At 36.6% G+C, this 17,268-nt stretch overlaps 2 protein-coding genes across 6 annotated transcripts in view; both read left to right on the top strand.

The window, feature by feature from the left end:
• Positions 1–5,942, top strand: part of rapgef5a (Rap guanine nucleotide exchange factor (GEF) 5a) — an 85,415-nt gene extending 79,473 nt beyond the window's left edge. For all 5 annotated transcript variants that reach the window (XM_027175733.2, XM_027175732.2, XM_027175731.2 and 2 more), the window contains 4 exons: positions 49–136; positions 375–439; positions 2,132–2,186; positions 4,007–5,942. In XM_027175733.2, the coding sequence (XP_027031534.2) occupies positions 49–136; positions 375–439; positions 2,132–2,186; positions 4,007–4,125 (327 nt within the window). In that variant the 3' untranslated portion in view covers positions 4,126–5,942. The remainder of the gene's footprint in view (positions 1–48; positions 137–374; positions 440–2,131; positions 2,187–4,006) is intronic.
• Positions 5,943–9,116: 3,174 nt separating this feature from the next.
• LOC113661619 (olfactory receptor class A-like protein 4) lies at positions 9,117–12,989 on the top strand. The gene is made up of 4 exons (XM_027175973.2): positions 9,117–9,647; positions 10,387–10,650; positions 10,858–11,112; positions 12,780–12,989. Exons 1-4 carry the CDS (start codon positions 9,384–9,386, stop codon positions 12,987–12,989), a joined length of 993 nt encoding a protein of 330 aa, XP_027031774.2. The 5' UTR covers positions 9,117–9,383.
• The last annotated feature ends 4,279 nt before the right edge of the window (positions 12,990–17,268 follow it).

The raw sequence follows: 17,268 nt of genomic DNA, 5'->3' as shown, positions 1-17,268 counted from the left end.
AGTGTGACACGGACACACGGTCGTAACACCCTGTGTTCTCTGCTACAGGACCCTTCTCTGAACCACAAAGCCTACAGAGACGCCTTCAGGAAGATGAAGCCGCCTAAAATCCCCTTCATGCCTCTGCTGCTTAAAGGTAAGCTCTCTGTCTGCCGTTCCCACGTTTCCACAAGCACAAAAACATAACGTTTGGAATAAAAACCTAATCACATTTAATGCTTCAAATGTTGCCATATAAGTATATAATATAGTATATAATAATCTTGCTTAAACTTTCATTAAAAAAAGTTAAGAACATTTAATGACCGCTCCCCCCCCCTCTCTCCCTCCCTCTCTCTCTCTCTCTCTCTCTCTCTCTCTCTCTCTCTCTCCAGACATTACGTTCATTCACGAGGGAAACAAAACATTTCATGATAATCTCGTCAACTTCGAGAAGCTGGTGAGTGATTGTAAATAAAAAGAAATACAAACAAAATGACAACCAGTCCATTTTTAAAGCCATGCTCAAAACCATTTTCAGATTTTTTTTTTTTTTTACAACAGCAGTAAAGAGACGGTTCTATTTCTACACAGGCGTAAATGTCAGCGTCTGACATAACAGCATCGTGCCTCTTTTTCTCCTCTTCCTGTTGCTATTTTTATGCTTAGCAATAAAGGTGTTTGTGTAGGAGTGGGTACAGAAGCCCATTAGGGAGTCTGACATTTAAGTGCATGGAGTTTAATTCTTTGGTTCAAAAGTTCACCTTATCGCATTTCAGCTCCTCCTTTTCAGCACACTTTGACGTCTGAAGCTGTTTTTTTCTCCACCCGAAGCCTTAAAACCCAGTTTTGTAAATCTGCACCATTCACATCAGCTCAACTGAATAGAAATAACATATTACTATACTAAATATATCTGACTGAATTATTTTAGACGTTACCACGAAGCCAAGATCAAACCGATGTTCTGTCAAATCCCTAAATCTTAATGTTTAAGGAATCGTTCAGTCAGCGGGGTTTGTTGCTTTAGTCACTCCTGGATTTCACAGATTATTTGTGATCATTGAGACAAAAGTCTTTTTAGTTTTTTATATATTTATAAATTTCTCATGCAATTATTTTTCATGGTTTTTTTTTCAATTATGTTTTTTTAGTAATTTCTAAAATGACTTGTGGTAAAATATTAAGCAGAGGATTCTTCTATCAGTGGAATTGGATGCACGTGAATGTTAGAGGGCTTTGGCTGATTGCGCCTTGGTCTAAATGTACAAAATGTCTGTGGCCCATTTTGAAAAATCACAAGCTCCTGTGAATATCATGGCATTGCTTGAGTTTGTGTAAATGTCTTTATTCCAGCATTATGTAAGCAAGGAGGTTTATGTATTTGGGCTGTCACACAGACCTCTGATCTTGCCTTGTGTCTAATGTTTTACTGTTTTGTTTGTGTTGTGATGAAAAGAGGGCTCTGAGACCTTAAGACCTTTTTCTTACTTTATGAGATGCAGCAGTGTGTGTTTGTGTCTGTGTGGGTTTGTAAGTGAGTGAGTGAGTGTGTGTATGTGTGTATGTGTGTGTGTGTGTGTGTGTGAGTGAGTGAGTGAGTGAGTGTGTGTGTGTGTGTGTGTGAGTGTGTGTGAGTGTGTGTATGTGTGTGAGTGAATGAGTGAGTGTGTGAGTGTGTGTATGTGTGTGAGTGTGTGAGTGAGTGAGTGTGTGAGTGTGTGTGAGTGAGTGAGTGTGTGTGTGTGTGAGTGAGTGAGTGTGTGTGTGAGTGAGTGAGTGAGTGATTGTGTGAGTGAGTGAGTGACTGAGTGAGTGTGTGAGTGAGTGAGTGAGTGATTGTGTGAGTGAGTGAGTGACTGAGTGAGTGTGTGAGTGAGTGTGTGTGAGTGAGTGACTTAGTGAGTGAGTGTGTGAGTGAGTGTGAGTGAGTGAGTGAGTGATTGAGTGTGTGAGTGAGTGTGTGTGAGTGTGTGTATGTGTGTGAGTGAATAAGTGAGTGTGTGAGTGAGTGAGTGTGTGTGAGTGTGTGTATGTGTGTGTGTGTGTGAGTGTGTGTGAGTGTGAGTGAGTGAGTGAGTGTGTGTGTGTGTGTGAGTGAGTGAGTGAGTGAGTGTGTGACTTTGTCTCATTTTCTTCCTCTCTCCCACAGCACATGATCGCAGACACCGTCCGTCTCATACGCCACTGTCAGACTGAACAAACCGGTGAGTCTCCAGCTTTCAGTAAAAAAAATCCTATTCTGAAAAGACTGAGTGAAATTTATTAACCTTGTAGCTGCATCGAGCACAAATGTATTCAAGGCCATAAACATATACTCATATACATATACTCATATACTCATATACTCATATACTCATATACATAAACTCATATACATATACTCATATACATATACTCATATACTCATATACTCATATACTCATATACATATACTCATATACTCATATACATATACTCATATACTCATATACATATACTCATATACTCATATACTCATATACATATACTCATATACTCATATACTCATATACATATACTCATATACTCATATACATATACTCATATACTCATATACATATACTCATATACATATACTCATATACTCATATACATATACTCATATACTCATATACTCATATACATATACTCATATACATATACTCATATACTCATATACATATACTCATATACATATACTCATATACTCATATACATATACTCATATACTCATATACTCATATACATATACTCATATACATATACTCATATACTCATATACTCATATACTCATATACATATACTCATATACTCATACTCATATACATATACTCATATACTCATATACATATACTCGTATACTCATATACATATACTCATATACATATACTCATATACATATACTCATATACATATACTCATATACTCATACTCATATACTCATATACATATACTCATATACTCATATACTCATATACATATACTCATATACTCATATACATATACTCATATACATATACTCATATACTCATATACTCATATACATATACTCATATACAAATACTCATATACATATACTCATATACTCATATACATATACTCGTATACTCATATACATATACTCATATACATATACTCATATACATATACTCATATACTCATATACATATACTCATATACATATACTCATATACTCATATACTCATATACATATACTCATATACTCATATACATATATACATATACTCATATACTCATATACTCTACCTCAGTCTACTGTATCTCTAGGTACTGTGTGTTACTGTAAGGTGTGTAGAGCAAAGGCTTAGGAAAAAAGTCATGGCTTTACCAAGGGTGCCAATAATTCTGGAGAGACTTATTTCAAGTTTCCAGAAAAGTAAGGACAGTTGTTTTTATATTATAGATTTAAAAATCATATATTTAAATATATTTAGAAAATATTCACCAGATATGAAGTGGACTTCTTTTCCAATAATAAAAGGATGTCAGTGTTTTATTCACCTTATACCCCAGAAATTCAACGACAGATGATATTCATCTATTAAAGAATGGCACATTATACTTTTTATCCATTAATGATTAGTTCCTGTTCTCACATCTATAATAAACAGCAGCTCCTTCGTTATCCTGTAAGATTAGTAAACCTGCTTCTGATTGGCTGATTCTTTTCTTTATTTCAAGCAAGTCTAAGAAGCCAAAGAAGATATTAACAGAAGGAAATGAATTGAATATTGAATTCTGCAACCAATACAATCTTTAAACAGGGTTTATAGCCTTATGTTTGTTATATAGGATTAAAAATATTATCCTTTATTAATATGTTTTTTTTTTAGTAGAGGTTAAAAGCTCTTTTTTCTAATATTTCATCGACAGAATGCTTCTGTATTAAATATCTAATATTACATATTTTTTTTTGTGAATTGAAATATAAATATAAATTTGATCACCAGAGTCACTGTTTAATGAAGTCCTGGTGCTTTTTTTCTTGTTGTTTTTTTTCCCCCAGGAAGTGACGTTGCCCCGAGCGACAGTGCGGACTTGAGATCCAGCGTGCACTACCTTCACATCATTGACAATCAGCAGACTCTTTTCGAGCTGTCGCACAGACTGGAGCCCCGAGCGTAACAGCGCCACAAGCTCGGTGCTCACCAGAAACGCCGCAGTGTCTGTCTCACTACTACGTCTTATTTTTCTTCTTCTTTCCTTATAAGCAGATTCTCACCGAGGGATCCGTGTCAAAAATTCCTCAGCACCGACTAAACAAAAACGTCCTCATTTTGGTGGCATGCTCGTTCGACCATACTCGTTTGACCACTAGATGTAGAGGTTGAGCCTCTTCGTGAAATACCAATAGGAGTGAGATTAGGATCCTGTGGTGTTTAGGATGCTTTTATTGTCTCTGCTGAGTCAATATTCACTAGTCCATAGTCAGTGTGTGGACGAGCCAAACGACACAGACGTATGAAGTACGACGTATGTTGCGGTTGAGAAGTAATATCGGGACACGACCTAGACGTTTGAGACGTCACACGTGTTTTCAGGGACATGCCTGAGATCCAGGTCTCGGAGACTGGGTTGAAAAAGCAGGACAGAAACGAGCACGTGCTACCGTACGTCTGGACCCAGAGACGTCAAACCCGTGCTTAATACAGACCGTAATTCTGAATATCGTCAATTGTCGTGATATCTGTTCGAACCTTTCCGGCGGAAGTGGATTTATCCCAGCTTCCTTAACACAGTATTATTATTATTATCATCGGATACATGGTTCTTTTTCTCCTGTGCAATGCTTCAGACTCCTGGTGCGGTTGTTAACAGAGTGCAGTGTTCGTTTCACGCTTCACACGAGCCATCATGTTTACTTTCACCGATGCCACATCGGACCGAACCGATTTTAACAGGAGGTTATTGACATTTCGCTTGTTTTTTGTTTGTTTGTTTGTTTGTTTGTTCGTTTTTTTAAGCTGCATGCGTGCACATAATGTATTGCACTTATTATATCTTTGTTTATACAGTAATGTGTAATATTGTATATTAAGTTATATAAATGTACATGTTTATCATGAGGCATCTGCATACATATTTGATTTCTGTGCCAAATATGATTATGGGAGAGATTTAATATTTAACATAAAAAAAAAATTCAAACCTTAGCCTTATGTGCAGCTATTAGATTTTATATATTATTCTGGCTTCATTAGGAGTTTTTTTGTCTCATCTTTCCTAAAAGGATGGCTACTAATATTTTAAACTCAACCCTGAGACACATTTGAAAGGGAATATCATTTTTAAAAGAATTAAAAATCTAAAAAGAACAAAAGCCATGAATCTTATGCAGTATTTTTGGCTCGATTAAAGAAACACTGCACGTTTCTTACTGACATTTTCCTGGCTTTAGAGGACTGAGGCATTGTTATTATAATTATTTATTATTATTATTATTAGTTTTGTAATTTATGTCTTCTGAAGGATGATAACAGTGCAGAATATCATTTGTGCACATCTCCAGTTATATATATATCATCTATATATAACTATGTGTAATATTTTAAGATGCTAGACTGTATGGTTTTTGCAGTAACCTGGTCAAAAGAGGCGACTCGACTAAAAAAAAAAAAAAAACTGTTTTAGACGCTTCTTGTATTTTGTTGCTGTGGAATTTTTTCACACCATGTCAGCTGGTTTGCATGTGGTAAACACACACACACACACACACACACACACACACACACACACACACACACACACACACACAGATGAAAACCACGATCGTACATAGAAATAGATATGCTCTGTATTATTTATGTATCACAACGCAAAATGCAAAGCAATATGGTTCCCTTTTGTGTGTTTTCCCTTTGTTGCTATAGAAACCACATACAACTTTTCTATAATATGCATTTTTACAGCAAACCAGTGAATAAAACATTTATGTAATATTACTCCGCGTCACTTTCTTATTTCTGATGCGCAGTTTTGTCTTTATATAACTGTAGAATTCATAAAATCATAGAAATTTTAATATATATATATATATATATATATAAAGAAGAAATAACTATTATATTTGATACTATGATATTTTCTAACTTTATTCCTATAATAATAGTAATAATAATAATAATAATAATAATAATTACAATTATTATTCTTATTGTTTATTTATTTATTTATTTATTTATTTATTAGTTTTTTAGAAATTCAGAAATTACCCAAGTGTTAGTTCTAATATGTTAAATTCCTGGTTTAAATTCCTGGTCTTGTACAAATTGCAGACACTTTTTGTAGCATGAACTGTTTCTTATCTGAAAATGCTTGAAGAAACTCATTCAGCACAAACATGCAGCTGTCTTTCATTTTGCTGACTAAAGCTTTAAGGATACAGAGGATTCCAGGTCCTTCCAGAGCACAGAGACTCGGCCCGTAACACTAAATAAACGTGACGTCCTCTGTGTTTTGTGCTTACTGTCCAATTTCCGATTAGTCCACAGCTGTCAAGCTTCACAACATGCAGACGTTTTTTCTCCGAGTCTGCTCAGAATGTCTTCTGATAAACTGAATTGTTTTATTCACTTAAATAATAGATTAATATAAAACTATGATTTCTGTTTCTAAACATTTGGTTTGTTGTCCTTCGGATGTGCCCTGTCTTTATCATAAGAATAAAAAAATGAATAAATGTAAAATTGTAGATTTAGGATTTGAAAAAATGAGAATGTCTTTCGAAAAAGAAAAAAAAGACTTTATTTAAGAAATAAAATAAATAAATAAATAAATAAATAATACTAAAAAAACACACATAAAAAATATGCCATAAACTTATACATTTAGCAAAAATATCATTTTTATTTAATGATAAAAAAATGAATCTTTAGCATTCTCTTAATTTCTTTTCTTGTATTTTTTTATGTAGTCCTTTCTATAGAATTCTATAGAATTGTCATTTGATTTGATTTTTCCACACAGAAACATACCAAGATCTGATCATAACCAAATTTATTATAAGGTAAGTCTTGCCATCTGTGTTTCATCTGCTTTGGTGTTTTGTTTTTATTACCAAAAGTTATAATGGGCTCTGGGTTCATTTCACCGGTGTAAAGAACACCTTTATTCTTTAACCCGCTCTAATAATGTTGGTAGCTGAGGTTGTTCGTTCATTAGTCTGCTAACAAGGTTCAATTCAATTAGACACGGGTTAATTAATTCCCAGTTTCTCTGCTAAAGCATGCTCAGCTCTTCATTAAAAAATGATGATGTCTAGTGGAATCTCCCTGTGTTGCTATCATACACTATTAAATATAAGGATGCCAGGAAGAACCGAAAAGAGGTTTTCAGAGTGATATCTTAAAAGAATCGATTTTGGTTCCCCAAAGAATCTTTCAGTGTATCTCTTTTTCTTATAGTGCTATCTTTTTCCACTAAAAAGAAACTTGTGCAATGGAAAGCTTTCATGAATTTTAAAGGTTCTTCACAGAAACATACACAGAACAAAGAAGTATTTTGGACCAACAAGTAAATACGCACATTCAGCAGCTACAAATAAAGCTACAATAAAAATCTACCAATAAGAACTTTATAATCTTGTGAATTATAGAATCTCGCACATGCGATCTTGGTTATATTTTACTCATTATCCTCTTCTACCAACTCAATATTTCTTCTTAAAGTTCCCAGCTTTACCTTTTTTCCTTTTTTAAATCAAATCAAGATCAAATCAAATTTTATTTGTCACGTACAAACATACATACAGAGTACGACATGCAGTGAAATGCTTTTTGCATCTGTCTGGTATTCAAACATAAGGAATGCAATTTGGGATGAAAAATATAACCAAAAGGAGATACTGTAGATAAATACAAAACTATAAACTATAGAAAAAGAAACTATAGAAAATATGAAAATATGAAAAATATAAGTGAAAAATAATTGATATACATATACAGAACTATACATAAATGTGTATGGTTTTTAAGTTATTGTCCTTAAAGTGTCCATGTGCAGTATGGTGTGTATAAAGTGTATAAAGTGGTACTGTGCTGTGCAAGTCCAGAGTTAAAGGGACGGTCCAGAGTTAAAGTGTCAGTGCAAAAAAGGTGTGCAGAATAACAGTGAAGAGGAAAGGTCCAGTACTAGATCCAGATCCTGTGTGTTTCCTGGTTTAGACTCCGAATGGCCTGCGGGATGAAGCTTCTCCTCGTTCTCTCTGTGTTTGCTTTCAAGGAGCGAAAGCGTTTCCCTGGAAGCAACAAAAAAAAGAGTACATTGTTGGGATGGCTGAGATCCTTTACAATATTCCTGGCTCTGGTCCGGCACCGCGTGCTGTAGATGTCCTGCAGGTCAGGGAGCTCGGTGTGGATGGTACAGTACGTTCAGCTGACCGCACCACCCTCTGGAGGGCCCGCCTGTCCTGCATGGTGCTACTCGTCAGGACGCTCTCAATGGTGCAAGTGTAGAAAGTCTTAGCACCTGAGAGGGTAGTTTGAAGTCCCTTAAGTGTCTCAGATGGTACCGACGCTGCCGGGCCTTCTTCACCAGGGTGTTGATGTGACAGAACCAAGACAGGTCCTGTGTGATGTGAACACCCAGGTATCGGAAACTGTCCACTCTCTCCACTGGGACGTTGATGCTGCTTTGTGCTGAAGTCCACTATCAACTCTTTAGTCTTGCTAATGTTCAGGAGAAGATTGTTTTCCTGGCACCATCTCTCCAGGTTTTTTTATGTGACTGTGCATCATACATGAATGTGTGAAGTGAGCAGTACATATGAGGTAAGTCATGATACATTTATCTGTGCTTTGCCTTGACTTTACAAAAGGCCTCACCTCACCTCACATGCGATAACTCAACTCGTCCTTACACTTTATCCAATCCAACAAAAGTTTATTGAGGATTGGGAGATCCTATATAATCTACCCAGTTCCTCATCGCAGCCTGGAGTTAACACCCCCGATGTCTTTATCTCTCTCATATAAGCAACAGGGCGTGTTGATTAATTAGCTTGTTAACGGGCTATGTTTCAATTAGTCAAAGTTAATTAATCCCCTGCTCCACGTAAACATGTGTATTCAGCTGCTGTGCCACTATTTTTTGCTAGAATCACTTTCATAAGCAGGATCTTAATTGAAGTATCCGGAGGGACCTGATTCTGAACTTCATGAGTTCAGGATCCACAGATAAAGACACATCTTTACATGGGATTAGACATATTGGCTCTGCAGAGGTGGGCTCAAATATAGGCGATGAGAAATGAGACATCAGAGATGAGAAACATTTGGTGGACTATCAAATGTAAGGACATTGGTACTGGTTTAGGAATAGAAGAATTATCTGTGTAACAGGTCATAGGATAGATTCATTAATTATTATTATACGATTTATTCAGGATGATCGCTAATAAAACTGTCACGTTGGTTAAAAAGACACCAGCAGGTCAGTTAACAGGGGTTCCGATGGCTTTATACGTAGCCCTGGTGTTGCTTGGGATATTGGGAAACGCCTTGGTGATCTTGGTGGTAGGGGACAGTATTATTCATGAGCGTGGAGGAGGACGCAACTCTGACATGATCCTGGTCAACATGGCTTTATCTAACCTGCTGGTGTCGGTGGTGAGGAACATCCTGCTGGTCACCTCAGACTTTGGACTCGAGGTACGAAGGGATATTCTTATGTTGGAGCAATGGTTATTGTGATGTTTACCATATAATTCATGGTGTTTCAATACTAGAACTTGTTAGCTAACGAAACGTTAGCTGAATAACTTGGTTTTATAGACCATTATAGCTTCTAGATTAAATCCAAAAACCTATTAATAATGATCTTTCACTAAAGTTTGAAATGTAAAATAAGTACAAGACAAGAGAAATTGCTTTTAAGGAAAGACACTTTATATATCCGCATCTTTCGTTGTAGCACCAGATTCCACTATGAGACGATCGATCTGTCTGGAATCAGCAGTGTTTTGCCTTCTTAATAAAGTCATGTTTTGACAAGTTTATGGACAACTCCTCAACCAGCAAACAGTGCACAATGTCACTGGCTCTGTAGATTATTCATGATGCTTGAGGCGTTCTTCACTAAAATTAGTCCGTAGTGTGTTTCACCACTTTCTAGTATCCTGGAAAAAAGTTTTTTATCTGAAGGTTATGTTCGAAATCTGGCTTTATTTCTATTAAACTAACTCACAAGCGAGCAATTAAATTTTTTAGATTGCTAGTGACAAGATTATTATTGGTGAAAACTACTAGCTAGCATTATACACATAAATTCATGCTTTAAGTCAACATTGAAGTCCTAAAAACAGAAAGAATTTGACAGTACTGTAACACTTGCCTCTTCATGCCTCTGTCCGTCACCAGTTACCAATAAATAATGTTTCTCCTGCTGAAGGTGTTACCTGGTAAGGACTGGTGTCAGTTCCTGATGGGTGTGTGGGTCTGGCTGCGTTCAGTCAATGTTTGGTCGACGCTTTTTCTGAGCGTGTTCCATTTTTACACTTTGAAAAGGATCGGTCCTCCGATCGCTAGTCTAAACTCATCCCGTGGTCCTCCTAAAGCCCTACTAATGTGCTTCGGTCTCATCTGGGGCCTTAATCTGCTCTACTCCGTCCCTGCTTTTGTGCACTCTACAAATGGAGGCAAGAACGCCACAGAGGTGAGGGAAAGAAATAACATATTTCTCTGTGCCACATTGACTAAATTTACATTCACTTTAGCAAACTTGTGATGCCATTTTTCACATGAGATAAAAACATTTACTGCTCACTATAATAGTTTCCTTGTGTGACATGTAAAAATCTTGATATGAGAGTATGAAAAATCCCAGATAACTCACTCATTCTTTGTCTTTGTTACTCTACAGACATTGATGTTAGTGAGCAGTACAACACGTCCATTACTGGGCTGCTTGTGGGATTTTCCCTCCATGTACAGTGGGCTTGCATTTGCCACGACGTCCATGGTGATCCATGAGGTCATTCCCATCATCCTCATGAGCAGCACCAACTTGGGCTCACTCCTCATACTGTACGCACACGGGAACACACACAATACTGCCAGTAAGGATCAGGATGCTCCTATTCTACGCAGAGTGCCAGCTGAGAGACGAGCAGCCAAGGTCAATTATGTATTATGTAACTGCTCATGTATATACATTATGTACTTTATTATTATATGAAAAAAAGTCAGTGACCGGGTGGTGTGATGATGTTATTATTGTTACTGCCCTCAACATTTTCTTTTATTTTAATATATTTAGAATTAGGTGGCTTAGTGGTTAGCACGTTCGCCTCACACCTCCAGGGTTGGGGGTTCGATTCCCGCCTCCGCCTTGTGTGTGTGGAGTTTGCATGTTCTCCCCGTGCCACGGGGGTTTCCTCTGGGTACTCCGGTTTCCTCCCCCGGTCCAAAGACATGCATGGTAGGTTGATTGGCATCTCTGGAAAATTGTCCGTAGTGTGTGTGTGAGTGAATGAGAGTGTGTGTGTGCCCTGTGATGGGTTGAGGGTGTATCCTGCCTCGATGCCCGATGACGCCTGAGATAGGCACAGGCTCCCCGTGACCCGAGAAGTTCGGATAAGCGGTAGAAAATGAATGAATGAATGAATGAATATTTAGAGTTGCATTTACTGCTGGGAAATGACCGTGAAAAAAGTTAGTTTTTACTTAGTTATCACTTTTTTTTCTCTTATCGTTTATATAAACAGCTATTTTTCCACCCTCAAGTTACAGCTTTAGATAGACTGTTAAAAGTCACTGGCCCTGGTGGCTCCTTTCATGAAAGCTTAAGAGATACTTTAGCATATTAATGATTCTATGCTTTTCATTGGTTTACATGGATCATCTGTTGTACAAGTCGATTTGTAAACTAATACTATAGAAACAATTAAATATTACAATTAATGCATTGTTTTAAAAATGTAATATTTTCACTAGAAAATACTGTAAAAGCTGCTGTAATAGACAATTAATCAACAGTTCAGAATAGATCATTGAACAATGTTGTGACATAAAGTCTATATAAAGCTCTCTATATAAGTCTATATATAAGTCTCATAGCAACCAGCTCTTAATTTACCCTCACCCCTGTGAAACTGATAAGATTTGTCTGAGTAACAACGTTCATCCCGTTAATATTTTTGTTTCTATGTGTTTTTGTTTCTATGTCTTTTACGCAGGTGAAGTTGTAACAGTTTCTGTAAAAAAAAAAAAAATCATGCGTATTTTTATTCATGTTCTCTTCAAATTGAGTCAAAATGAATTCTAGGTTAACAAATTAAATTATAAATTAAAACCTATTCAACCCACTAGGTTCCAGAAGCTCCAAATATAAGATTGAAGTTCCTCATTAATACTGTATATAACATTTAATTTGTGAAATGTTAAAAGATAAAAACTCCAAAAAGGTACAGTGGAGGCTCAAATGGTTAAGGCTCTAGATTGTTGATCAGAGGATTAGGGTTCAAGCCCGAGCACCTCCAAGCTGCCACCAATAAGCCCTTGAACAAGGTCCTTAAACCCTCCCTGCTCCAGGGCCATGGTATCATGGCTGACTCTGTACTCTGATCCCAACCTCCAAAGTTACTTATTCTTATATCTGGACATAGGTTAGTGCTGTTGGATCACTAGAGTGGTAGTGAAAGGTGCATCAGACCGTAAAAGCACAGGCTAGATAGATAGTAGTGAAGGAAGTCACAATGAGGCCAGCAGTCACTCTGCAGGAATTATACAGGACAATAGATAGATACAACTCATTTAAACACGTGATGTTCTTCTTCTCTCTAGGTCATTCTAGCCTTGATCATTTTGTTCATCATTTCCTGGGGTGCCAGTGTCATCTCAGTGAACTACTTTAACTACATCCGTGGTGCCTCGTCTGCATACCTGCTGATTCTCGCACGTTTCTCCAACAGTGGCTTCATCGCCTTCTCCCCCATCATACTGGCTGTTGGTCACCGCAAACTCCGAGAGTTCATAAAGTCTATCTTCAAATAAAGACAGAAATATTATTGTGAATTATGTCTAAAACATATCTGTACATTAAACCCAATAGACATATACATGTGCATGGTTTCTAAGGAAACATTGACTCTGGAGCAAAGACTAACACAAATGCCAGACATTTCTCTAGCCCCAGGTTTGTTATCAGGTCAGGAAACATTACCCATAGCACTGTCCAAACTGTCTTTCTTAACAGTTTGCATTAACACCTTTATGTGGCTTAAATCTCCCCAAATCATTAGTTTGAGCTTAGACTCACCCGGACCCACAACTCATAACATCCTCTCTTGGATAAATGGTGACCTGACGTCAAGGGGCCGACAATGTTTTAATTTAACTTGTTTTTGATTTCACTGTCACACAATCCAACCTGAAAGCTTGAAATGCCCCAAATTATGTGAGTAACTAAATTACCACCTCACGGACCTTCTGAGCAGACCGTATCCTCCCCTATCCCTGGCAATAGGTTATGGAGATATATGTTAAGTAAACACGGGACCAAGGGTATATCCATCCTTCGACTCCTGTAACATTGCTGGAGTCTGTTCTATGCTGCCTTTGACTCTGCTTCAATTATTGAGTGCTGAAGTTTGTCATAATCGTAGTTCCTATAGTCCCAGCAAGCCTGGAACAAGTAGAAGAGCATAAAAATTCATCAAACTTGATTAAAAACATGCTTATAATTTAGGCAATGTTTGGAAGACTGCCTTTATCAGAACCTATGAATCCTGTGGAACTATTTGGTCATGCTACGTATATGGACTTGTAAATTCTCTGTTGTTCTTCCGAGCTAGTCCGTTCTATACTGTAGGTAGTTTGTAATGGTCTGTGATATCATCACTTTGAGGTATGATGATATCTATATCAGTGACATTATTATATTATATTAAATTGTACTTTCTGAAATTAAATAAAGTCAACTAAAGTTTGATAGGAAAGAAAAAAAAAGTTTACATACTGTAAACAAATCATTAAGTAATTATCGTGGTTAGCACTTTCCAGTAAAAATGTACAAAATGGTAGGAAATGCATTTGTTAATGTGAACAACACACACTAATTTGACTAATGTAATAGTATTGTGGTCATGTTTAACATTGTATAAATATGGAATAAAACACTTCAGACAATAGGATGCAAGGCAGAGTTACAATCCCAAATGTTTCGTTAATCCTACATACTTTTCATATTACCTGCCTTCACAGTATGGACCAGGACAACATTAGCCATGGATTCTCTAATAATCAGTGTCTATATTAAATAATAATAAACTGCAAATCTATTTAGAATGTATTAATAGCCTATCTAGGGGGGCACAGTGGCTTAGTGGCTTAGTGGTTAGCACGTTCGCCTCACACCTCCAGGGATGGGGGTTTGATTCCCACCTCCGCCTTGTGTGTGTGGAGTTTGCATGTTCTCCCCGTGCCTCGGGGGTTTCCTCCGGGTACTCCGGTTTCCTCCCCCGGTCCAAAGACATGCATGGTAGGTTGATTGGCATCTCTAAAAAAATTGTCCGTAGTGTGTGAGTGTGTGAGTGAATGAGAGAGTGTGTGTGCCCTGTGATGGGTTGGCACTCCGTCCAGGGTGTATCCTGCCTCGATGCCCATTGATGCCTGAGAAGTTCGGATAAGCGGTAGAAAATGAATGAATGAATGAATAGCCTATCTAAAGTATCTTGGATCAATCAGTTATGGCTTGCTTTGTTGATTGGAGGACTGGGTTTCAAGCCCCGTTGTTGCCAAGCTGCCACTGTTGTGCCCTTGAGCAAGGCCCTAATTCTTCCCCACTCCAGGATTGCTGTATCATAGCTGACTCTGCTCTTTGACCCCAACTTCCAAAGCTGGGATATGCAAAGAAAAGCATGTGCTGTAACATATACTATTTGCTAGTTCCTTTTAAGATAGATTAACATTCAGCAGGCTTCAGCTTCAGAGGAATATGTGATGAATCCATATCCTTTTGCCTTTATAAACTGTACATGGAGATACAGAATGCAAACAATGAGCATTACACACACACTAAAACATATATAAAACAGAACAGCTATGCTGTATTAGTATCAGGGAATGGTGATTGAACCACCTATAGTCCAGAGAGCATCTATATAAAATACAATGTATGGAAAAAACACGTCCACTAAAAAAAAAAGAGTAAGGGGAAGTTAGCATAGTGTATTGGGAAAGGAAGAAACTGGAGGGATTAGTAGTTCACCTGAGCTCTGATGATATTCCCAAACTGGAGGAACTTTTCATAGAGGTGCTGCTTATCAATCATAGAGTCCAAACATCTAATGTACAGTTCTGCAGAACAGAAGGCAAAGTCCAGTTAACATCCAGTGTGTTAAATAAGCCAATAAGGTCTTGTAGGATGTTCTGACAATGTAACATGTTTACAATCTGTTATTTCATTCTTTACACCACAGATTGGCGTGAACTGTAGCTAGAACTGCAGCAAATCAGTATAAAAAAACAAGTTATTTTTCTCTGCATTAATTAACCTGAAGTGGTTTCTGAAAATGCCACTGAAAATGTCACTAATCCTTTAAAGAGTATCTTTCATTTTGGGATCAAAATAGCGTTTGAATTATGGGGAAAATGTGCAGTATGAAAAAATTGTTATTTACATGATGACTCGGTGTTTAAAGACATTCAACCTTTATTTTTCTTTTAGCATTAATTTTCATATTATTCATTTTTGTAATATGTAATAATTTGTAGTATAACACTCAGGTCTTTCACTGTTGAGCTAGTAGTTATAGTACATTCCTCTAAATGGAAATCTTCAAAATTTAAATCTTCAAAATGGTAGCGATCAGACAGGTAGGATCTAAACCAACTTAAAGCCTGTCACTGAATACCCGTGTAATTTTGTAAGCGATCTAGGAGAATGTTGTGATCTATAGTGTCGAATGCAGCACTAAGTTCAAGAAGAACTAATAGTGACATACAGTCTTGAAGCTAAGAACAAGTCATTTGTAACGCCAACAAGTGCAGTTTCTGTAGTCTGTGACTGGGCCGGAAACCTGATTAAAACTCTTCAAATATATTTTTCTCTTGCAAAAAGGACAGTTGAACTTTTCTAATATTTTAGACATAAACAGTAGGTTTGAAATGGGATTTAATAGTTCATTAGGATATTAAATAGGTTTCTTAATGAGGGGCTTAATAACTAGTGAATACTGAAAATGTGTACTCATGTAAAGTACAATGCTGAAATGATACTTAATCACAAGTAAAAGTGCTGGTGTTAGAAATGTTATTAAGGAAAAGTTTAAATGACTCTTCATAAAAACTACTCAGAGTTCTAGTTAATCTGATATTTACTGAATTATAAGGAACTGCTGAATCAGACAAGATCCAGACAAGAAAACACATTTTATAAAAGTGTGTCTTTTTTATCTTTAGGTCACGTCCCTAAATCCTTCAAGTTGGCAGTTATTAACAGTTGTGAAGGTAACAAATTAGATCTATTCACGTTATTGTAATTAAGTACATTTTTTTAATATGTGTACTTTTATGAGTATATTTTTAAGTCTGTAATTTTGTAAAGTACAAAAAACACATTATGGTAAAATAGACCTACAACTCTATTTGCTTGATGTTTCTCAGGTGTTCAGCACTAGCAGCTTTTAGAGCCTGTCTATAGCTAGACATATTGTCCTTGTATGCAGTTCTAAAAACTGCTAGTTTACATTTTCTCCACTTTTGCTTGAGGTTACGGTTCACTATTAAGAATGGAGAATGTTGAGCAAATAACAATGTAAATATGTCAGTATTTAAAAGAAATAAATGGCTCAATTAACCTGTTAAATATTAGGAAGAAGAAGTAGAAAAAAGAAGAAGAAGTACAAGAAGGAGGGGAGGAAGAAGGAGAGGTTATTGTTAAGGAGCTAGTTAGCAAGCAACCATGTCTTTTTTTTATTATTTAATCTACTCCATTAATCGTTGGATCAAAAACCGAGACAGAAATAAATAATACAAATTATAATAATAAACTAGATTTTTTCTTCAGTTCAAAAAGACAAAATTGTATGTCATATTCTCGTTATTCTCCCTAGTCTTTGTTTAATACAGACTGATTTAACTTGAAACAAATAAACACATTTTTTTGCCATCTATAGCAAGAAATGACCATGAAAGGGTTTATTATAAAGTCTTACCTTCTGTCTTTCACCTGTTTTTTTAAACCAGTTAAAGTAAAATAAATAGACAAGAACATGACCTGTATTCTTGCCAGTCTTTAACATCCCATCAGTATAGAAACACCTTCAGTCTT

Source organism: Tachysurus fulvidraco, chromosome 24, assembly GCF_022655615.1.
Source record: "Tachysurus fulvidraco isolate hzauxx_2018 chromosome 24, HZAU_PFXX_2.0, whole genome shotgun sequence".
Lineage (NCBI taxonomy): Eukaryota > Metazoa > Chordata > Actinopteri > Siluriformes > Bagridae > Tachysurus > Tachysurus fulvidraco.
The sequence above is the reverse complement of the archived record's forward strand: the minus strand, read 5'-3'. Positions and strand labels throughout refer to the sequence as shown.